This window comes from Amblyomma maculatum, chromosome 7 (genome assembly GCF_055883805.1).
Source record: "Amblyomma maculatum isolate TAMU_Amacu chromosome 7, ASM5588380v1, whole genome shotgun sequence".
Lineage (NCBI taxonomy): Eukaryota > Metazoa > Arthropoda > Arachnida > Ixodida > Ixodidae > Amblyomma > Amblyomma maculatum.
In genome coordinates, this window is record NC_139350.1 from 72,322,609 (window position 1) to 72,347,267 (window position 24,659).

Below are 24,659 nucleotides of genomic sequence, written 5' to 3' on the forward strand. Positions count from 1 at the left end.
ATGATCAAAACGTCATCATCATCATCATCACCCACTGCAGGGCGAAGGCCTCTCCAATATTCTTCCAATTGACCCGGTCCTGTGCTAGCTGCATCCGCTTGACCCCTGCAAACTTCTTAATCTCATCCGCCCACCTAACTTTCTGCCGCCCCCTGCTACGCTTTCCTTCCCTTGGAATCCAGTTTGTTACCCTTAGCGACCATCGGTTATCCTCTATTCGCACTACATGTCCTGCCCATGCCCATTTCTTCTTCTTGATTTCCACTAGAATGTCAGTAACTTGAGTTATTTATCTGACCCACTCTGAACTCTTCCTATCTCTTAATGTTACCCCTACCATATTTCGTTCCATAGACCTCTGTGTTGTCCTCAACTTAAGTAGAACCCTCTGGTTAGCCTCCACGTTTCAGCCCCATAGGTGAGTACAGGTAACATGCAACTGTTGTATACTTTCCTCTTGAGCGATACCGGTAAGCTGCTAATCATATTCTGCGAGTGCTTGCAAAATGCGCTCCATCGCAATCTTATTCTTCTTGTTATTTCCTTAGTCTTCTGCATCATCCAATCAGATCAGTTTATTAGCCTCCTAGGAATTATCAGTTTGAGGGAAGGGGCAAGAAAAAGCTGCGCTTCGACAGCTTGACTGTAATGCAGCACTCAGTTTGGCACAACGTCAGCATCCGCTCCAAGCGCACGCATATATTTAAGAAAGATACCACAGAATACTGCGTTAAAACACAATAAGGTCCGTTATGATCGAAACCTTTAATAGCGAACAATCGTGGACAAACTAGGTATTTGGAAAATTGGCAAGCTTAATACGACCGCTGAGCGAAGGCAGCGATGTTAATGCTTGTCCTAAAGGCGTTCAATGAATAGAAAATGCATTGTTTTATCTAATTCCCCTTCTCGCGAAGTTTAACTCATGTTTATATTAATTCTACATGGCAAACAGCGTGTTTTGCTTCGACAGGTCTTATTCAATATTGGGTATCACTTTTTCACCTTTTCGGCAGAAGTACAAAACAAAAAAAAAGTTGAGGGCAACAGCTGTGGATTTGGTAGGGCTTTGCTCTAGCGATACCTTTAAGAACTTAGACAGGTTAATCTGCAGTTGCGCCTGGTAATAATCAAATACTGGTTGATCATATGAGCTATGTGTCGTTGTACACGCTTCGCTGCGGCATGTTCAGCTAAGTAGGCGCATGCTCGGACGTAAAATCGATGAGGCGCTTTGATGTCATACTTTCTGTTCGATTTACGTTCCGAAGCAAGAGTGCTAACCCCCCAAGTAGCACACATTACATGGCCCACCGGGGGCCCGTATGGGCAAGTTGGGCTTGGGCAACCACAATAACACCCACGAGGGCCCGCTTAGGGATCAAGCGGGCAAGCCCAAATTGGGCTTGCCCCTGCTTTTTCCATTTGGGCATTATATAGGCGTGGAAAGGGCTAACTGAGTACATATTCCCACATCTGGCCCTCAAGGGTCCCGCTTGGGAAATTTTAGGGCCGATGCAAATGAAATTTGGGCTTTGTGTAGGAAACGCATAGGCTGATCTATGGGGCTGCCCACTCAAAAGCCGAATAGGTCCCGCATGGGCCGCGGCGGGGCTAAATACGGGTATGCCCGCACATTGCGTACATGGGGCCCTTGAGGGGTACTTGAGGGAAGGTCAGACGAAAATCTGGAATTCATGCAGAAAATTCCTGGGCTGTCCCAAATAGGGTTGCCCACCAAAAACCTAGATAATTTCCGCGTGGGCGGTAGCGGGGCAGGCAATTGCTCCTTCCCACTTCTGCCGCATCGGTCTCTTGTGGGGCAATTTAGGGCAGATGCGATGCAAATGTGGGCCTAAAGCAAATAGAAGACGGGCTAGTCCGATTGGGGCTGCCCACGTAAAAACCGAATAGGTCCCGCATGGTTTGCGGCCGGGCTGAAAAGCGACCACACCGCCACGCTGCCCACACGGGTATTTCTTGGGGTACTTGCGGGAAAATGCAACATATATTCGTAGTCCATGCGGTAAAATCAAGATCAGCCCAATTGGGGCGGCCCATGAAATGCCGCAGTGGGCCCCAAATTGGCAGTAGGCGGGCTTACCGCTCTGAAACGTCTCCACCCTATCTTTAAAGCACCATTTTATTTATGTAAATCAAGTTATACCGGCTGCTAATTGCCTCTTCTGGAGGTTTCACATAACTGTCCTAAGCATATCTCTGCTATGAATAAAGACTATTTATTTTTACTCTAACAACTACGTTAATTATGCAGTGTCGACAGAAAATATGCAACAGTAACTGTTCCGCTTTACGAGTATGCACTGAACGACCTTCAAATGTTTCCTGTGGCATTACTATTCTACACACACCACCGAAATAAATATTCAGACCAACTTTTGGGAGTGATGTGGGCCAGCCCACATTATTGTAGTGTTGGGAATAAATTTCTCTCATGTTACTGAGTGTCGCATACAAGCAAAAAAAATAGCGCTTAATGTTTCGCAATTGATGATTATTGGAATTTAGGCAGCCCCGAAAATTCCAGATTCAACCCATCAGGGCAGCACAAGGGTCAGCCTGAAACGGACTGGCTTTCGCAAATCCCGCGCCTGTATAATTCAGGTATTGGAGGGATTAATCGACTTAAAAATTAAAACCTTGATCAATGGGATGGCATTGCCTGCACAAATGTGGGACCCCTTAATGATTCTGGTGTGCTGCCCACATTTGTCTACCTGGGCTGAATGCGGGCAGCCCTATTTGGGCTGCCCACACGGATACAGATTGGGACCGATAGCGGCAGAATTGGGCAGCCCACGCGGGGCCCCTCTGGGTACGTGTTGCAAATCCCGCATGGGGCCCGTATGGGCTGCCCTCACGGGCCCAACGCGGGCCCCCACGTCATAGCCCACTTTGGCCGCTCTGGTCAAAGTATCACACCTATTGCTTCATGTCGAAGTGATGCTCCTCTCCAAAGCCTTTAAATATAGGTAATCAATTCGGTGAGTTTAGCGCGCACGCACGCTGAGGACAAGAACTTTGGGTTCGCCACGTGTTTAAAGGGGCAAAGCACGAAAGGAAATCATTTAAGAGAAATCAAATATTATACGAAATCGATAAAAAAGAGCACAAATTGAAAATGCACACGCTGGGACATGGATAGAGAGGGGACAAATAATGTAGGAAACGTCTATGATTCACACTGCGTATAATTTTCTTCAAGAATAAATGTGGTCTAGGGCAAGTATATTTGACAGACTCTAATCTTTGTTTGCAGATGTTTATTTCTTACGGTTTTAATGTTTTATATTTATGGATTAGAAAGGCCGCCCTATATTTTCTTTCCTTTGAAGACTGGAGGCTTGATAAATGAGTCTATTGAATACAATCTAAGGCCAATCTCATTAAACCGCTCATAAAAGTCTTTTGGAGCTATGCCCCATTTCTTGCGTGCAGAGCTGAAGGTCAAATGACGCTTGGAAATGACCTCTAAGGCACGATTTTTATTTATTTTCATTTGTTGCCACCTCAAAGACCCACTAGGGGCGCTACATGAGGGTTGGGCTAACTGATCATTATTTTACGGTTCAAGTGTACACGGAGAAAGTTTGAAGATACAGCGCCTTTCCGTTTTATAAACAATTCCATTAGATGTTATTTCAAGGCCAAATCAGTCTTGGAAGCCACCTCTACGGCGCGTTTCAGGTGTTCATAGAGAAAGTGTGAGAGATACTGTGTCCCCTTGTGAGCACGTGGCGAACCCAGAACTACTTTCTTCAGCGTGTACAGTTCTATTCTTTTTTTTGTAATGTCACCCCTTCCTGATTACACTAACCACAACCTGCTTAGCACCACTCAAAAATGGCATCCTTCCGGGCTAGTTGGTATGATTTCTGTTGTGGGTGCCAGCTTGAGCTTTGAGACGAGGGAGACCCAGGAGGCACAGAACACATCGCTGACTAACAACTTTAATGAAGAGAGTGAAAAGATGCGATATATAGGCACACGTGAGAGGAAGTGGAAGGCTTGAGAGAGCGTGATACTGCTGCGCGCAAGGCACAATTGGGGGCACAACAAAATCGAGGTACAAAGGATAAGCAAATATAGACAGGCGTCGACTGAATCATCAGTAAAACCAAACACTTAGGCCCCGTTACATCCATCCGCACGTGTACTGACGAACCCGAAAGATAACCGAGAGAGAGAGACTGTGGATGGCAAGTGCAAGAAGCGCCAGTCTGCAAAGCCCCAAACGCTTAAAGGACCGAACATCGCTTGAAAAAAAAAAGGATATATGAATATATATATATAATATATTTCCTATTTCCTGCATTAAAGTTGTTAGTGAGCGATGTGTCCTGTGCCTCCTGTGTCTCCCTCGTCTCAAAGTTCAAGCTTGTACCCACAGCGGGTAGCATCACTCCTTTCCTTTACATTCTTCCCTCTCTTTCTTGCTAATCGTTTTCTGGCAGCAACTACTAGTATTCTCAGCCAGGTTGGCATGGTGGTTCAGCATATGGCTCGCACTCTTCTATAGTATTTTGCAGGTATATTACGGACCAGGTCACCTACTCAACTTATACTTTTTCTTTTTTTGTATTTTTTTCGCGTTATCATTCTTGCTCAACGTTTGCTGGTATTGCACCATTTATTTAGGGCTGTCCTGTGGTATTCTTCCGCAGCTGTATTTATTAATAGGCACTTCTTGAATAGCTAATCCTCCCATACAAACACAGCTCAAAATCGAGCCTGTTTTGCAGTGATTCATCACGAACTTTGCACTGTTGTTTTGCCTTCTTCTGCCGTCCTGAATCATCATTTTCAGGTCTGGCGACCTGAAAGCTCCGATAAAAGCCATCTTCAATGCTTTCTTCCATTCTGTTATTCCTAACCCTACTGACCTCGTTTCTTCTCCCTTGCTTGATTAGAAGCAAAGGCCTGCTAAATCTTCGCCAATAATAATGCTGCCGAGAGGAAGAAATTCACTTATAAAAAGTTTTGTCAACGGACTGAGGCTTCCTGTGAACCCTTGTTAGGTTTATTTCGCGCAGAGCGTCAAAAAGCTCGAGCATTTCTTTTCCCGCTAAACAACTCGTATGCTATGACGTCATGGTCCTTAGTTATTCTATATGGCGTCATTCTTTATTTGTTCTCAGCTCCAAAGATGGCGGTGCCTCCCCTCCACACGCCGCCATGCGTTTAAAACATTGAGTTTCTATGCAAGTTCCTGTGTCATTCTACATATACCTTGGATCCAATACAACATGGCACAGTTTTCTGTTGATATGGAACCAAGACTACGGGTCCGCAGCTCACCTTACAGTGTTACCACACCAAGTAATAGAAGCATATCTGACATCAGATAGAGATTTACATTTAGTTCTGTCTTCGCGCTTTAAATAAATAGCTTTGGTGCTACCAAACATGCAGAAATACCCTTCTATCGGCCATGAAAGTCCATAATTGCATACATTGGCGACTAATCAATAGTCCACACGAAGTGCGTTGTCAAAAATAAAAAAAGCGCACTACGAAACCTTACAGTAAATGACGAGAAAAGGCGAGAGACGCCAGCTGACGCGGCTCTCCCATATGCTTCGTAAGATAAAGACAGGATGATTAGCACAGTAATCGACGTGCACATTGTTATTTTTACTCAAGCTTCTCTAGGTATTAGTGTAGTGTTTTTAATATAGTAATAACATTTACACTTTTGTAGGTGTAATATATTCCAGAGAAAGATGCGCGAAATTTCTGGTGGGTGGGAGCCATCTGCTCCTAAGTGGGCTGGTGCATTTTGCATTCTATAGATTTTGCTGCATAGCCACAAAAAGTCGTGTCAGTCGAGCTGGTAGCACCAAAGGGTCTTCCTCTCACTTACTTGTTTATTCCAGAGTCGTGGGGACAAGAGGTCTCTATGTTTATTGGGGCGAGTTAGTATTGATGCAAACCCTTTGAGGACGTGTGCGCATTTCTCGCTGCCCGCTTTATTGAGATATAAACTATGCGCACACTACAAGAAAAAAAAATAAATGTGTCGCGAATTTGTCGAACTCGCTGCGTTTTAGACTACGACAACAACGAAAAGGGCGACTTGCTATATAGCCAAGCTTAGGTATTTGAGCGCGGCAAACCTAACTGAAATCAATCCGGTGCGGTAATGTGGTGGTTGTTGCGGCAGGTTATTGTTGCGGTTGCTGCGGCAGGTTGTGGCGGCAGTATGACGTTATTTAGGGCATAAATGCAATCGTTAGCAGCAACTCAATAAACGATGTTCTTTTGTAAGAATCAGTGCGGGAACAACTATTAAAATCGCCATGCACTGTGCCAATTCTAGATGGAGGCAGTTTACTCGAGTCAATATTGTTGATGTTCAAGATTTACCCACAAACGCATACGCGCACGCTTACAAACTTCTCTCTCTTGCCTGCCCGGAGTGATTGGTAGCCAGATACGACGTCAGTCCCGTGCGACAGGTATTTTTTATTTTTTTATATTTAGAGTTGAATAAGAGTAATTCCCTCACAGGCACTGTCACCGCAGCAAGTCATCAGGTAACAGCCGAAGCGACAAATCGCCACGGGACTATGCAGATGCTAGAGAAAGAAAGCGCCTCGACACTGTTTCAACGGTCACCATTGGGAGCCTTTTAGTGGAAAGAAGCGACAAGGTACGTGACAAATGTAATTTTAGCTCGGTCGAGGTGTCAGCTGATCTCGGCCGGTTCCAGCGCCATATGATCGCTGCTTAGGCTGGCTCATTTGTTTTCGACACTGCGGTGACTCACGGTCGCACCGACCGAAGAGTCGAGGACATGAAAGAGAAGAACGGGCAGTGAGAGGAGGAAAAGGTGGAGGGGCCTGATTCAGCGTTGACACACGAGAAGCTCGGCGGACGAAGGGGAAGGGAAGCGATAGACATCGGGTAGGGAACTGGTTCTACCGCGGCAGAGGCAGCGTTCGGCGCAGGCGCAGTGGACCGTCACCTGAACGTACAGGAGTAACGGCGGCTCAACGTATTTTCTTTTCTTTTTCGTGTTTTCCCGGTCGTTCCCTTGGTTGCATTTTTTTTTTCCACCCTCTAGCTTGCGTGTCGTCCAAAGGCCGATAATCGACTGCCGTAGCGGTGGCAGTGTCGACGTCTCTGCCATTTAGATCGCGCGCCGTGGCCGTCAGCGAAGGACACGGGCAGAACCGAACGAGTCGAGATGGCTGACGGACGCTGCTGCTTTTTCGCCGCCCTGGTGCTCGTCGTCTCAGCTGACCTCGCAGCGGCCGTGTTCGACGTTGTTCAGCACGAGAAATGCGGTGCGTATGCGGCACCAGACGTGAGCGAATGCGAGCACGCTGTTTGCTCCTTTTTGGTTCTCGGTTGTCGAATTGTGCAGAATTTTTCGCGTTTTGTTTGCAGTGGCAGACGACTTTCGATCGCGCTGAGCCTGTTTCGACACCCATTGCAAGCCCAGCTGACGGCTGCTTTGCGTCACCGTCAGGAGGGTTCGCAGTAGATTAATAAAGTGCGGCGACTGCATAACTGTATCACGCATACTTAGCAGAGAATCGCACCTCATGCCGTCAGCCAGTGTTATTTGCTTAACAGATTCATGAAGCAGCGTAGTCAGCGACAGTTCTACGCATGTAAAACGGTCGAGACAGCGCTAGTCAGAAGGCACAGCACATCAGTTTCGGCTGCAATTGTAATCGCGGCGCGCTTGAAGGCTGTGACGGCTAGAGTTCGTAGTGGCAGAATTCCGCAAGTTATGTCAATGATCGGAACAGATCTGCATGCCTGCGAAGCTCTCGTAGCAATGCGCAGTAGCTATAATGAGAGCTCACGAGCAGCGCGCGATGTTTAGCGTCTAGTAGATTGCATACTGAATCCCTGGGCATAAAGATTAATGCGGTCGCATCTAGCCACTTTCTCACTCGTGAACTGATGCTTGGTACGTTACGGTTTGGTTTGGTTTGTGGGGTTTAGCGTCTCAAAGCAACTCAGGCTATGAGAGACGCCGTAGTGGAGGACTCCGGAAATATCGACCACCTGTGGTTCTTTACGTGCACTGACATCGCACAGCACACGGGCGTCTTCCTTGTCGCCTCCATAGAAAAGCTGCCGCGGAGGCCGGGATTCGATCCCGCGTCCTTGGAAACAGTAGCCGAACGCCGTAACCACTGTGCCACCCCGGCGGGGCCGGTACGTTACGATTGGCAGGTTTATGTGTCGTATACCTCACGGGAATTTGGCATCCGCTATTTCTGCGATAACATCGACAACTCTGGCACAAAAAGAATATCGGCTGAAGTATGCAGAAGTGAAGGTAAAGTGGCTCCGCCTAGATATTCGACCCTCATGCAGTGCTGAGGGGCTAAATAAACACCTAAAAGAGGAGGTCTTTGGGATGAAAACTGCCCTCTAGGTGCAGTTCATTTTGTTTGTCTTCGCCTTCGGTTCACACAGCTGAAATAGACGGAGTTTCTGTTGGTCTTGTGTTACGTCTGGACTTGTTCGGGCAAGCACCACACTGGTGATGTCGTCCTTCATATCTTTGCTGCTTCAACGCCGATGTTCTGGCAGTTAGAGACCAGTTGTAAGCGCGCGCGTGTGTGCGTCTGTGATTAACATTGAACATCAACCAGATTTATTTGAGCAAAATCGGCCTTCATCTAGAATCGGCACAGCAATGCACAGTGATCTTAATAATGGTTCCCGAATTTAATGTGACAAAAGGACATTGTTTATTGTGCTGCGGCTGACAGTTTCATTCATATACTGAAACGTCATACTGACGCGACAACGTACTATCGCGCCCCGCCGGGGTGGCGCAGGGGTTACGGCGCTCGACTACTGTTCCCGAGGACGCGGGATCGCATCCCGGCCTCGGCGGTCGCTTTTCGATGGAGGCAAAGCAAAGCGCCCGTGTGCTGTGCGATGTCAGTGCACGTTAAAGAATCCCAGGTGGTCGGTATTTCCGGACTCCTCTACTACGGCGCCTCTCATAGCCTGAGTCGCTTTGGGACGTTAAACCCCACAAACCAACCAACCAACCATTACTGCTCGAATTGATTCCAGTTATGGTAGTTCATGCAGCTCTTTGTTTTTGGAGTAATACCTTGACACTGCTGCTTATAGTTGCTCTTTTAAGAGTAAGAGATAAAACTTTGACGGTCCACTGGCGCGGGCTGCAAGCCCGGAGTAGGCCCGGCCTGCTGATAGTCCATACCACTGCAGCACAACCGAGGCCTGCGTGGTAATAGTATTCTGCCAGTGCGGGTCTGTCGCGCTCAATGAGACCGCCCATGCGGATAGCTCGAGCTTACCAACAGCGTGTACAGCTTCATGCATGCAGAAGTTTCTTACCCACTCGGTTATTTGAATGGAATCAGCGTATTTCGAGGCTAGAAATGCAGAGATCGTAATTGAAGCGATGCTGTAGTCTCCTGGAGCCTGGGACACACGGAATGCGAATGTGTGGCGACGACAACTGTCCAGTTCTACCATCGCTATCACTTATGAGGTACAACAAGTTACCAAGCTTGAAAGGCACATCAAGGGAGGTCTGTATTCCTGTACAGTGGAGATAAAGTAGGCCACACACATGACGACCGTGCAAAAGCCATGGCGCTTGCTCCATCGACGTTCTTCACTAGACCCAATTCGTGCTAGAAGGCAATTTATAGTCACTGCTAGATGTTAGAAAATACATCGCCTTTTTCTTGTTGTTGTAGGTACACAAGTTGTACAGGGATTGGTGACTTCTTCAATTTAATGTATTCCTAGGTTATCATAAAATATACTCCATCGACCGCATGCAGCGCCTAGCGAGCACTTCTAATAAAACCTGCCGAACTGAAATCACTGGGAATGTGAGCTGGCTTTGACGCTTTCTATTTGATCTAGCATTGTCGATGCCATCTATTTTTTTTTTTCAATTTTGGTCTTGTTAGTTCTGGAATTGGGCATACTGTCACAAAAGGCCCAGTTAGAACCGTTCCAGTAGCCATGGCGTGGCTGTAATTCCGCAATGACACTAATGGGGATTACGCCTGCATTACTTTCTGGCACAGTGCTACGGAATGATGCGACACTTCGATGTCAGACGTCCTTTAAGAAAGCACTTATAGATTACGAATTGTTTTGTTTCAGATATCCGAAACACGGCTGCTTGAACGAACGAAAGAGCCTCATCTACTAAAAATAGCCCTGTTTTTCTTGTTGGAAGTCATCCTCCAGAAAGCACACAAGCCGCGTAGTTGACTTTTTGTAACTAGATCTTTGGCTTTTCGGTTTAAACCGGAAAATAAAGGGATAAAGTACACTGAAATCACTTTTGGAAATTGGGCTTGAAACAAATTAGAATTCATGCAAAGCTTCGCTGTCTGGCTATTGAATGCTAGTCAAAGGTGAAAATGAAACTAGAAGGGAGCTAGGGCTAATGTGATGGTGGAATTGTTATATAAGCAGCGCGTTTTCACGATCGGGGGTATTGCTCCGCTAGTCTACGAGACTCTGAAATAGGAATGTGAAGCACCACCTCCTCGCCGCCTACTTGCTCAGCACAGTTTGTTCCCTGCCAGCACCTTTTTTAAGCCATTTAGTCGACTCAGTCGGCTTATCAGCTGCACGTGCACGGACGTCATTATTGGCTGTAGCGACGAGTGAGCAGCAGTTCCATCAACACGCGTACCACTTAATGCTCCGTCCTCTTACTTAACATTGAATGTAACGTAGCAATAAAATGCCAGCGTAATTCTTGAGACGTAAACATTTATTGTAGTTTTTGGTTCTGTTCTGCTTATGGAGTTGACCGACTCTTGCTATGGGGAAGGCTGTAGTGGAGGGCTCTGGAAATTTCGACCAGCTGAACTGTAAGACATGCACTAACATCGCACTGCACCCAAGTGCCTTGCTGCATGGCCTCCGCCCAAAAGTGGCCGCCTTTGTCGGGCTTGATCCGTGTCCCAGGGTTCACGAGTCGAGTGCCCTAACAACCGAGCCACTCCAGCAGACAATTCTTTTTTTTTTTTTTTTTGGCGGCTGTCTCATTTAACTTTCGCAATTTTTTTTATTTGCAGCAGCTATTTTTCTGCAGCCAGATTTCCAAGCACTAACAACTACATGCTGATCAGTGGTACAGCAACGTCTAAAGGTGGCACAAATGTCCAGATATATATACTCTAACCTACTTTCGACCACACAGTACTGACACAATAAATCACTGAAAAGGTTAACTGCGCACTCGCTGAAAATTATGTCATAAAAGGACTGAAACTCTTGTTCTTAAATAAGGAGCGTTAAAATTGTGTCGAATTGGAAATAAACAAGTGACAAATACAACCTCCAAGCGCGATACAATATCAGAAGGGCACGAGCGTCAAAAACTGAGCACCTGACTCAAATATCATTGGAGTAGGCTTCATGCTGCACTCCATTGAAGACATAACACAGATTCCTTCTTTCACACCGCCGCGGCGGATTATTGGTTACGGCACTCGAAAAGGACGCGTGTTTGATTACTGTCGAAGCAGTCTTTTCGATGCAGGTAAGAAGGGAGGCAGCCGTTTGGTGTGCGGTGTCAGTCCAAGTTGAAGAACACCAGGTGGTCGAATTTCTGGAGCCTCGATTACGGCGTCTCTTATAGCCCGCTTACCCCGTTAAACCTTATAAACCAAACTGAAGCAGGCAAATTTCTTCCTTGTGGCCTTCTTGAACCAACATTTTGGTCCATGGCCCCTTTTCCCAAGCATTTCACCCCAGAAGAGCCGAGCACCAGGCCGGGGGAAATCTTGTACCCATTGGAAACCGGTGGGTACCCGGCGGCACTGGCGATCGAACCCCGTACCTCCCGACTGCGAGGTGGATGCTCTACCACAAGGCCACTCTCTTTGAAAAGAAAAAAAAAACGAGTTCTTAGTGGGGCGTCTCAACGTCTACCATAATGGTTGACTTTCATATCCCTATAGTGCATAATAAGAAGCGAATGTTTATCTTTTCGAACTGTGTTCCTTTCGATTTGCCACATTTTAATTTTATTTTTGTAAATTGACGAGAATTCTCCGCTTTGCAATCCGTCTTGAAACGTAATTTATCGGTGCACTGCAAGGGCCGTGATAAGCATAATGAAAGAATATGGGGAGTGATGAATGTAATTAATACGATTTGTGGCTTCCGCGTTCCTCGTTGCCCGATGCGACCGGACGCCCCTTCCACAAAGTCCCAAGTGTCCACTCACGCAAAAATAGAACGAAGACGCGCATAAGTGCTCAATGTGCGTCCTTACGCACCTCCACACACCACGTATTGTACAGACACTGTCTTGTCATGAGCTTGAGATACGAGGACGGCTCACTCCCATGGATACATATGCATGAGTTCGTTGACGTCTCGACTCATGGCTGACGCACGTTGCTAGTAGCTGTGCTAGCTCTTACGCAAATTCGAACATAAGTAGTTCTTAATTGAGTGGCATTTTGGGGGCCATCTAGAACCCGCTTCAACTGTCAAAATTATGTCCTGTTTAGTGTGCATAATAAACCTATCTCTACTCGGGAAATACTCCTTCAAAAGAACTGTACATGTCCTGCGCTGATACTGTCCCAATTGTATTTTTCGTTATTTCTTCCAGTCCCCTTTACCGTCTTACTTTTCCCCTCGCTGGGAACTGAGAGGTGGCCGCTGACACATGCCTTCGCACAAAGGATTCATTTTTTTCTGGAAATTTTCCTTTCAATGTCGCTCACCTACTGGCCAGGCAGTCTGCCCGTCTGCACTGCTACCGCACTAATATTATATATAAGTCGAATGCTAGCTGAACTGTTACTTAAGACATCGGCTGTCGGCCTCGAATCATAAGGGGAAGAGGATATCGATGGCTTCTAAATTTGATGACGAACTCTCGAAATGAATGAGCTGGTTCAGAGCCATGCACAAGCTTGAAGTCGCAAGCCAGCAGCAATTCCGTTTAAATATTTATGCCTTCTTAAAAAACAGGGTCCCGGTCAAGGCGACCTGGATTGAGTCGTTTCGCATTGCAACCACTGCCCTGGTCAGCAATGAAGATCATTAAACCTGATCATCCGTTTCGATAAAGTGGCAAGCTGTAATAGTATGAATCACCATCTTTCCGTTGTGGCTATCTACGATGCTCTGTAGAGCATCTTCTTTCTCCCGCTTCGCTATGATCGAAAAATAGAGCTGCCTTTTTTATCAGTGCTGGGCGTTGCGCTGACTATAGAGGCGCTTTGTAAGCGTCAGCAAACGCAGGTTTTTCTTTTCAAAACAAGGTGAACGGCTTGAGCAGCTTCTTTTCCGGCTTGCGACTACAGTCAGCTAACTAATGCGCATGGGTTTGTGCCCTTTCGTCAGCGCAATCATCCGTTTGCGGGTGCTTATCCCATGCTGTTCGCACAAAGCGCTGCTACTCTGTGTGCTCATATATTGGTTCATAGATCATCTTTCTTTTATTACTTACGTGGGTTTTCATGCGTGGCAGCGATGTTGGGTTGTTTGAAGCCGCTATATCATTTGAAGGAAGTTGTGCGTAAAATTAAAGTGTGAGCAGGTGATGCGCGCTCATTTTTCTTGGGTGTGGTTCTCGAGCAATTGATGATCATTTCAGTGCACTAAGATCTCAAGCCGCCTCATAAGATAAGCGTGTATGCGAAATTTGTCGTAATTGGCAGGATATACTCAAGCATGAAAATGCCGCTTGTCACTGAAGAGAACTTTACATAATTTTTGCGTTTCAGTAATATACTGTTGGTTGGCTTATGGGGTTTAACGTCCCAAAGCGACTAAGGATATGAGAGACGCCGTAGTGAAGGACTCCGGAAATTTCGACCACCTGGGGTTCTTTAACGTGCACTGACATCGTAAGGCACACGGACGCCACTCCGTTTCGCCTCCATCGAAACGCAGCCGCCGAGGCCGGGTTCGAACCCGGGTACTCCGGCACAGTAGTCGGGCGTCTTACCACTGCACCACCCCGGCGGGGCAGTAACATACTGTTGCTTCGCTGTTTGGGGCAGCCTTGATGTTGCTTGAGAAGCAACGGTAACAGTCATGTGTGAAAAATGGTTGTAAATAATGGAAAACATTTTCCCACTGCCTTTTTGAAACTGTAGCGATATTGTTGATGGTGTTAGCTGGAAGGAATACGAGCAGGGGCCTAGGCGGAGCCTTACTTCGTTATACTGTATTTAACGTTCCGAAAAATGGACTGTTATTCGTCTAGGCAGCGTGGTCATCACTGACAGTTTATGTAGGCTTTTGCTTTCTAAGAAGAAGAGCAGGCAAGAGAAGAGGAGGCGAGTAGTATGAGGAATAGTTTGCTGCCTTGAAAATGGCTTCGTCTGAATCGGAAACCTGGGAACCTCTGACCTGAAAACGATAACACAAAAGCGACCGCAGCAGAGAAAAGAAGGGTGCGCTGTATACATAATGAATCACCCAAGAAGCAGGCTCGAAGTTGGCACGTATCTAGGAGAGTACTAGCGATTCAGAAGGGTCTTATAGCAAATGCACTAGCAAAATATTGATACGTGGCAAGGTTAGTGCACGAAGGTTAGTCTGGGATGGCACAGCACACAAAGCACAGAAGCACAGCAGCGTCAACCTTCTTCTAGCACTAAACGTTGCTGCCACTTTGTCGTCTTCTGTATCATTGTTGCTGATCGTTGTCTTCTTTAACGTCCAGCGGTGCAGGGCATATATGTCACAATAATAAATAGGCTAAGGAAACATAGGCTATAAAAGAATCTTAATTGAGTAACAAGGGTAGAAAAAAGAGAATACGTGAGTGGACTGTGGTGACTAAAGCACCTGCAGTGGGTAAGAAGTCAAAGGGGAATAGAAAGAAATCGCTATGCCACCATGACATAATATACTCGTATATGCTGTAAAAAATGATTGTCAAGGAGGAGAGGTTTGGTTTGGTTTTTGGGGTTTAACGTCCCAAAGCGACTAAGCCTATGAGAGACGCCGTAGTGGAGGACTCCGGAAATTTCGACCACCTGGGGTTCTTTAACGTGCACTGAAATCGCACAGCACACGGACGCCACTACGTTTCGCCTCCATCGAAACGCAGCCGCCGAGGTCGGGTTCGAACCCGGGTACTCCGGCGCAGTAGTCGGGCGTCTTACCACTGCACCACCCCGGCGGGGCTCAAGGAGGAGAGGGAAGAGAAGTAAGTTAGAGGGCTATTTTAAAGCACTGTTAAGTAGTCAAAAGGGGCGACATAAAATAGCATAACGAGTTTTGTCAAAAAAACAAAGCAGCAGAGATGTTACATGTTTACCTTCCGCCATCGTCCTCCACTTGCTGGGTTTTAACGCTCTCTTGGACCCGTGCGTCCACGCCTCGCTGGGGACAGAATTGAGGCCTTCTTTAAACATAAAAATTCATCGTCCGCAGCAAGTTACCTCAGTTGGTTAGCACGATGGTATATTTGGTTCCAAAGAAAGTATTCTCCCGGGAAATGATTGCGCTGGGCACGAAAACCCTTTCCTTTTTCCTTCGCATCGTTTTCCATCTCCGTGCGTACCATACCAGCAGAGCTTAGCGCGCTGACAGTAGTAGTAGTAAGTGGTTTTATTATTATAGAATAAAATGAAACTAATAAAGGAAGGAAAAGATTTTTGCCTGCCCCGGTATCTGCTATCGAAATGAGGCACCTGAACTGGGGTGGCGGAAATAAAGGGATAGCAAGGAGACAGGTAGGAGAAATCAAAGTGGCGAACGCAGGGAGAAAGGACAGTTTAGGTTAAAAGGTAAAGGAATAGTTTTCTGCTTCAGGAGGGAACCACACGGCTGAAGCCGTTAGAAATGGTGGCGCACCCACCATAACTGTCAAGCCCCAATGGTCTTCGGCTACCGCGGTGTCGGATCGGTACCACGGCAGTAGCATTCCGAAAATCCCCATGCTGTATGTGGTGTCAGCGCATGTTAAAAAAAAAAAAAAAGAAAACGCGAAGTTGTTGGCAAGCCATCTTTCCTGCATAGTGAAATCCCATTTACCACGGAGGCGCGTTCCGCCATTTCAGAAGTTGGGTGCAACGCTGAATATGTCTATTTCAAGCCATATGTCGTGCACGGACCTTGACGACCAACATTTGTTGGAGATCGCAAAACGGCAGGGTGAAACGCACCTGCGAAGCAATGGCTTGGCAGAGGCGCTCCTAAATCCTCATCCACGGCAGCATCACAACGCAGAAGCATGCAGAGAATGCGCGCAGCCATTAATGGGACAATAGACATATCATACCCTGCATCCAGTTTCTGCCCTTAAAACAGGTAGGCAACCATGTGAAGGGGCTTTCGCTGTGCAGATAAGCTGCTTCTAGAGGTTTGCAAGGGGTCCATATAGGCTTAGTCTCGGCTACTCCGTCTTCCCACGTGGAGCTAAGGGTCGTTAAACCCTACATTGCAGACACACCTGGGAATTTTAGTCGTCGAGAGGATAGAAGATGTACAGGCAGCTTTTGTTTCTTTTCTTGAAGCTACTTCGATCCGGTTTATAATTTGTTTTTTGTTGGTGTAGGCCCGCAGCACTTGCGACGATTATTTTTTAAAGGGGCAAAGACCACTACATACCTATTTTCTTTTTTTTTTTTTTTTAGAAGCCGTCGGCATGAAGTTTCCGAAGTTTTCCTTTGATCACTAAATGCTAGGCATTTGGGATGAGTGCGCATCAGAGAAAAAAAAAAAAGAAACGAATGGACCCCAACCACTGCTTCCGGTTCTTTTGGCTCGTCGCTGCGACAGTACCGCCGCCAAGTACTACATTCCTCGGAAATAGTTTGGCAGCGGTGGATACCGGGTAGCATTGGGATGACGTTATGACAGAACCTAGGACTGACTTTGCGCCGAATGAAGTTGTATTGTTGATTGCCTGGTAAGCCTCGAGCCTGTATTCTTCAGGGACTATGCATGTCTGGACAGCTTTGCAACATCAATGTTCAAAATTTTAACACATCTTTTTTATTTTGAGGGCAAAGTTGGATTTTGGAACGCAGATTTCATTCAGGCTATGTTTTAGGAGCGACGCTCTGAATGCGCATGTTTAGTGCTGTTTTTTCACGCGCATGTTTTGTGCATATAGATGGTGTTATTTACGCGATATTTGCCTTATACAAACAGCGTGTGGCTATGAGCAGGGTGCGCTGCAATTGCAGCTGTACGTATTGTGCCACCTGTGAACTGCCGCGTCAAATAATGGTTTAACCGTGGCCTCCGCTATCAGTTCCGGTGCAATGACGCGCTTGACCTCGGATGCCATATGTTTAAGGGCACCACAAGTGGAATGGTTATTGGTAAACATCCGTCACGTGGCGGATTTTTACCCACACTTCATACTGCTTATAACCAGCAAAAGCACCCTCCGCGGTGGCTCAGTGATTAAGACGGCCGGAAACTGAATCCGTATGCCCGGTTGGAATTCACAGCGAAAGTTTTCTGGTTAGTGTGAAAGCACTCAAGAGGCCATGGTCAGTCACTGTTGAGTCATAGGCTCCATCACTCTCTTTGTTGGCTGGCGAACTTGAAAGACCCTTCGGGATTTCTCGCATATTTGGGCCGCTATACCGGACTTAGTTTGAATTAACCGCGCCTGGTCACGTGCACGGTTGGTGAGCACACGTAGGAGCTTAGCTAATCAGACATACAAGGTCTGACAAGGTTCTTGGCTGTGCGGAGCGCATGATTTCTTTCGCACTAAAACTGCAATTTATGCACTCTTGAAAAGTTATTTCCAGCAGTAAAAACGGGCGCGGCTAGTCAATAATAAAACGAGAGCCAAGTAGATTACAGGGTCCCCCTGCTCCGGGCTCCAGCCAATTTGTCAGCTATTTTAGTCGGAGCTCTGTTTTATTGCCAGGCATTTGCCTTGATTATTCTTTCCTGTGAAACTGTGTGGGCTCCTCTGTCACTTGGCCAGGATTTTCTTGGGGTGGGGCCTAAGATCATTTTTTTGCTCCAAGGTTAATAGGAGGGGAATACGTGTGGTTCATTGGCAGAAGCTGCTTCTATCCACTCCTCTGTTCATGCGCGAACAAGATTCCATGGAGCAATGCCCGGCCTGTCGCGTCATCGACAGGAGAGACGCGCGGCAACATACCGACGGAATAAGAGAGGGGCCCATCTCGCACGGTGCCAGCGTGTTCTGGGAAGATTGTCTCTCGGTTTTCACTCTTGCAGCAACCCACTGTTCTGAAGTCAAACTTTTCGAGCCCGCGATAAACTGTTCTCATCATCCGGTATGTCGTCGCTAGCTATAGATTGCCCGACTACGAAACATCTACGGAACTACAGAGCTGTGAGAGAACCTTTCGCCACAGACTGGCAGTTAGTGACGAATGCTTTCGCCCGTGTTTAAGCCTTGATCCTATTTAGTATTTTATTTATTGTATTTTCATGAGTAACTCTTCACTCCTGCTGTATTTTCAATACTAGTTTTGGAATGCTTTATAGCTTTCTTTATCATTGTTTTTTGTTTTTCATTGTCGCGATTCTCTTGCGTAATTCGCTGAGTCGTCTTTTATACCGATCTTATCGTTGTGGCTTTTAGCGCTGTGGCTATTGTATAATGCTATTCTGACTCCTAGACATAAAAATTGATTTCTTTGCTACATAAGCTGCTCTTGTGAACTTATTCCTCAGCCACACATTGACACACGTGTTTCACCGGCTGGGCGGCCGAACATTTAACTGTGTCCTCAAACCTCTTTAGAGGGGTGGCGAGTAACCGTGAAAGGGATCCCGCGCCTTTGTCTGCCGTAAAGGAGGAGATTTGCGAAATCTGTAACACTGTTAAGAGAAGAAAAGGTGTGGGGGTGATTATGACCGTAATTTTAGGTAAAGGAGAGGGAGCGGGTGCCCTCGCTTTCGCCGTTGATGCGTGACACATAATACGTAATTAATTCTAGGTTGCTTTCCCTCTTGCTCCGTGGCCTGACGCCATGTCGTCGAAGAGTGCACGCAGAAGCACCATCAGCAATTCCTCGCTCATCAGGAAAAAAACTGTGGTAGTGGAATCAGAAACATATCGAAGAACTTGAGTCCAATGAGAGATCGCTTTGTCGCTAGAGAAGAAGCGCAGATAAGATCATTCGTGAAAAACAAGGCAAGCAATGGCATAAAGGTGACACGAGCCCTGAATTGGCTTCCGAAAAAAAAAAAAAAACATTATGGCACTCGTGGCTGCTCCGTCAGGAACCTTTTTGTTCAGGCGTCCGGCGCGAGCGAGTTGAGTATCGAGAACACGACCTTGAGGGTTTTTTTTTTTTTTTTTTTTTTAGTTTTTGCATTGCTCTGATACAGCAGCTTACCGGAGATAATTTCTCCTCGAAACGTAGAATCCTTCGCACCCAGCGCCTGCTCTTTCAAGTGTTTAACGCGGTGTTTTCATATATTTCTCAACGAAACCGAATGGTTAAAATACAATCGCGAACGAAAGTATCCGGACAATCCTGCGCTGTTAAGCGTTATGACGCGTTAGCGAGCGAAAATGCACTGATACCTGGTGCATACGCGAGTTATTTTTTTTTTTTTTTGAACACAATAGTCAAAATTATATCTAGCTTGGTTAAGTAATACGGCATAAGCCTTCGAAAGCGGTCATGTTATTTTGTTCATGACTGTGACGTTTTGTTGCGAGCTTATACGAATGAGTTTTCATGTGTAAGTGCCCTTCAGTCTCGGCTGAAGATTCTGCCTTCTTTTTAAAACCGCAGGTGGCGAATTCTCCGAGATCCGCATTGACCCCTGCCCACAACTTCCATGCCATTTTCAGAAGGGCAAGCCGCTCAAGCTGCAGGTTGACTTCATCGCTGGTTGGTACCTAGTCACTGCTAAAACTGATTATGTCTGCACTTCCCGATTTCCTGTCTTTACTTCATGGGCGCCTAGCATTAATCCTCAGTTAAATGTAAGGAGTTCAAAGAAGGGGTTCCAAATGCGGCAAACAGTTGTCCTTGAAAGATGACACATATGAGCAATACAATTACTTTTCGCAGGATTCAACTGAAAGTATAATTAAACTCAAGTGGACAAACGGCAAATATATATATATAAAAATCTTGATTTAATCTGGCGAAGACCAGATCAGAAGAGAGAGATGGGGCGGAGGCACAAATATACTACCATCCGTGCTAGCTTATAAGGTTTGCGCACAGATACTCTACATACCTCTCATATGGTAGCAGGCGCTTATGCACTTAAAATTTTCCCTAAATTTACAAACCTAAATATTGTGTGATAATATTAAGTCCGTCTGCAAATATTCTACCTTAATTATCTGTACAAGCAAGCAGTAATAGATTGTTTGGCTTGTTCGTCCACAGTGTTAACTGGCTGGTGTTTTAATGAACGCCTATGTGTGCGCGAGGTTTATTTGAGGCAAAATAGCAGGCGCCCATCTACCTGACGTCTATCGAACTTTCCCAAGCCGCGTTGTCCTTGTTGTCCGCCTCTGTGAGCGCAAAATGCTGTTTTGGTATTTCAAAAGTTATACGTGGACCTGAAGAGGCTTACATAAAGGAAACAGAAGACGCTAATAGCAAGGGCCCTTCAGTGGTCCTACACGGAAGGCGTTTAATTATTGATGCGTTTCTGTAGCCTTGAAAATCAAGATTCCGATATTTTTCCTTGATCTGTAGCCGCGTTGGAGTGAATATTCATATGCAGGTTTACATTGGCGCTCGATATAAACCTTGACAGCGGTTGTATCATCTTGCTAAGACAGTGTCTTGTTTGTACTTCTGATTATTTTTCTTTCCTAACACAATGATTAAAACAATTTTTTTGGTTAAAAACTCGGAAGCTTTGCGTTGTAGCCTTGTATGTACAATGGCAAGCACATACGTACCGCAAGTTATTGCACCTCTGCTATGAGGAGACTCTCTATTTTTAAAAGCGCGCGGTTGCTTCACTTCTCCATCAGTGTCCTCTATTTTCTTTTGCAAATTCTCAGAATCAAGAAGCTCATTTAGTACTCCAACCACAGCAAACTTTGGTGCCATTTTATTTTCGCCGTGGTTTTCAGTGGATGCCCATTTTCAGCGGTTAGCATATTCAATGCGTATAAACTCTCGTTGCCTGTTCGCTAACGCCCGTTCCCTGGTGCACGCAGCCGATAGCTTCCAGAAACTGGAAATGAAGCTTCGAGGGGAGCTGAGCAATGGAGTCTGGCTGCCTTTCCCTGGCTTCCGCAAGAACGCCTGCAAAAACAACGGCCTCTCCTGTCCGCTGGAAGCGGGAAAGAGCTACACCCTCCAGTCCACGCTCAATGTGCTCTCCAGCTTCCCATCGGTACGACGTCGGTTCTCCAGAAGAAGTTAGCTGGCGAGAATGGCTGGCATGCGCGTCGTTGCTCTCTTCTAGTTTGCTTATCTTTTATTGTTGCTGCAGCCAACAGCATTTTGTGTGAATAATGAAGGCTTCACAGCATTGCTACTCTCTGGCCCATTAATGCTACCTGGCAAGGACACAGCCTGGAATTTCGGTATGCAGAGCCTTAATCCCTTCAGCCGAAGAAAACGTACAACATTTAACCTCAACATTTAGTCTTAAGCCTAACGCAACATTTTGTGCTGTCAGAAAATAATATTTATGCGGTTTCTGACTGTGAACCACTGCAACAATTTCTGCAGTAACATCTGAATTATTAGTACTTACCACAATTACTACAACGCTACCAGACAACAGAAAAGTAGCGCAGAAAAAAAGCTACAGAACTGCAACAAAAGCACTATAGAACTGCGCAGAAGTTTGATGTTACAACGAAACTAGAAATATTTTGTCGTATTTTGACATGATTCTGTAGTTCTCTTGTACTGGGAAGGGCCTGAGGTAGTACGAACTTAGGCTCTATCTGGCTTTCATGAAGTAAAAAAAATTGATGCTAATATTAATGTAGCAGTCTTAAGGGTCCCATTCAGCGGAAAATCAGGCGTCATGATTGTTGCGGGCGTTGCGTCTGAACCGTCTGGATTGATCTAAAGGGTCGTGACGTTAACGTAAATAGAAATTGATTAAGCAGTCAGATCAGCTGTGATGTAACGTCGCAATATGAGTCAAACATCGAGAGCACATGACTTTAAAGTAAAATAAAAAATGAGCTGAAAAAAAGGGGGGGGGGGGGGACTGGACAAGAACTTGTGGCCCTTGAGTCACGTGTCTGACCCGCTACCCTTGGGCCATCTAGGTACGCTTGTTGTACTTGGTTTAGAACAGCTTTTTGAGTTCTGCTGGGTGAACAAAAATAACAGAGTCCATGTCTACGAAGTTAAATACGAGGGCCCCAGGCTCCGGGCTGAAAGGACTCAACTCTATCGCGTCATGCTATTAGGAGCTTAGTGACATGTTTCCTAAATTCTACAAACGCCAATTTGGGGGCACTTAAGCTCGCAACAAACTGTCAACAAGAATATTGTCCTAGCTGCCTTTCTGTTGTTTCATTTTGCTTATGTGTACTTCGCTTGAGATGCAGTTGCGCAATGCGAATAACCGGAGGATGATTAAATTCGGTGTATTTCTAACCCCCAAACTCGCATTCACAGAAATACTTGTCGAAATCAAGACGCCGTGTGCTGTGCGATGTCAGTGCATGATAAAGAACTCCTGTTGTTGCAAATTAGTGGAGACTTTCACTATGGCGACTCTCATATCCTGAAGTCACGAATGAATATGAATCACAAAATGGTCTGTTCAAGAAATTCATACCTATCGCTCGTTACGTCTTTTACAATAAGTCATCAACAGAAGGCGAAGACACCGAATTTGAGCCACGAACGAGTTTAGTTCACAGCAGTCAAATGCGTTAAAACCTTTAGAGAATGCAGACATGGTTTGAGTGCTCAAAAAGTAAACAGAACGTCGTCCAAGCATTGGGCGTCTTACGCTCACCGAGGATATCTACAATACAAAAGTGCGTCTGAATATAGCAACGGGTGTGGAAACTGTGCACTGAAAAAAAAAAAAAATGGGCTCATTGTGTTAAAGGTGGATTCCGCCTTTCTCACAAGATGTGGCGCCGCCTGGGGATTGGGTGAAAATTCGTCTGCTATTGGTTGAAAACGTGCTTGGGAGACTAAGCCGACTGCGAAATGGCAATGAATGCGTTTGACAGCTACCGACATCTATCGCGTACGCCCGTCACGAATATGAATTATGCATGGCCCCAAAGACCAGCTCCGGCTGCGCCGATCGTGGAGGTAGTGGAGGCGAAAAACTGCGCATGCTCACCTGGGGCTGGTGGTTCGTTTTCAACCAGGGAACTGTAGGGCCATTTGTTTAACCTACACCAGCTACGCCTGTGCAGCAAAAATCTATTATAGGTATAGGAGATTTTCTACACTGGTGTAGCTGGTGTAGGTTAAACAAATGGACCTTGTGGCTTCCACTAGTGTGCCTGCTCTAATCTACCGTGTCATGTACTTTGGTCCGCCGCTCTCAAATGTTATGGCCACGCAGTTGTCTTTGACTGTCCCTTTCCTTGCATGGCATAACACACTAGCACTTGCAGTTCCAATTGCACGCCGGAGGCACTGCAACACGTTATCAGCAGGCGCACGTCACGTTTCCAGCGAAGTTTCTGCGCATCAGATCGGCTCTGGTTCGCTTTTGTGTGGAAAAAAGTTTCATATTTCCTCGTGCAGGAGTCTTAAAATCGAGCTCTTTTTTTGTTTCTTTCACTATTCACCCAGCTGGGCGAATCTAAACATTAATTACATTTAGCATATTGCCATATAATCACAACTTTTTTTACTTTAATTTACATTTGTCATGGCTGATAGTTTGCTAGAATATTTTGTTTCTCTTGTGAGCTCTGTATTTAAGACCTCGTTAAAGTTCGCTGAAATCCCCGAATTTTACCTTTTTCGTGATTATGGACCTGGTTTGTGTACTTAAACGCACGCCGACTTACCATAAAATGCACGTAAACATCACTATTTAACACTGTTTTTCGTGCGGACTGGCAGTTTTGCTTACTGCATGTAGTTTATTTGTGGTCAGATTTTTGTTTTATATGTCTATTTCGCATCTTTTAGGTGGACGCCAACGTGGAGTGGAGCATGAAAGGAGACAACAAAACTATCTTTTGTTTCCTTGTGCCCGTGAAAGTTGTGGAATAAAATTTTTACCTTTTTCTTACCGCTCAGCTTATTCTGATGCGTCATTTTCTCCGCAGTATAGTCACTGTAGCCAACAAAAGGGTTTCCCTGGCAGCGTCCTTAGCCTTTCGATCAAGTTTGTACATGCGCTCGTTGAGAAATGCTGGATTTTCAGAGTTCGAGATTACCTTCAAGCAGCTCTATTCTGTTTACTTTCCGTAAAGAAAACCTCACGTGTATCGTTTTTCAAAGCTCTAAAGAAAGCCCGCGAAATAGAAAAATATCACGCGATTGGCGCATTCGTGCCACGATTGTGCTGCTCTCAACCTAGGTTTCAGTGAAAGAAATCAGCTGCGGCCTTGGCTCCACGACCCCGTTGCAGCGCCTGGCTAATATGCTTGCGGTGGTTTCTTCGGGCAGTCGGCTGAAGCGACGGTGCTGGTTGTAACCATCGCCAATCAGCCTACCGTTGGGACTCACCTGTCGAATCACGGCCGCATCTAATTTCGTTCACTCAAAGCACGATTGAGAGCACAACAATCGTGGCGCACG

The 24,659-nt window shown here is 46.0% G+C and overlaps 1 protein-coding gene across 1 annotated transcript; it reads left to right on the plus strand.

Moving 5' to 3' along the window:
• Positions 1-6,958: 6,958 nt before the first annotated feature.
• On the plus strand, positions 6,959-24,154 carry LOC146183617 (NPC intracellular cholesterol transporter 2-like). The gene is made up of 4 exons (XM_084608727.1): positions 6,959-7,310; positions 19,728-19,826; positions 21,125-21,303; positions 24,045-24,154. The coding sequence occupies exons 1-4, from the start codon at positions 7,211-7,213 to the stop codon at positions 24,126-24,128; spliced, it is 462 nt and encodes a 153-aa protein (XP_084464853.1). The 5' UTR covers positions 6,959-7,210; the 3' UTR covers positions 24,129-24,154.
• Positions 24,155-24,659: the final 505 nt, after the last annotated feature.

Bases quoted from the DNA above. Each gene is read 5' to 3' on its own strand.
- LOC146183617 (XM_084608727.1), top strand. From the start codon at position 7,211: ATGGCTGACGGACGCTGCTGCTTTTTCGCCGCCCTGGTGCTCGTCGTC. The intron at 7,311-19,727 runs GTGCGTATGCGG...TTAAAACCGCAG, and splicing joins TGTTCAGCACGAGAAATGCG to GTGGCGAATTCTCCGAGATC. The intron at 21,304-24,044 runs GTACGACGTCGG...CGCATCTTTTAG, and splicing joins TGCTCTCCAGCTTCCCATCG to GTGGACGCCAACGTGGAGTG.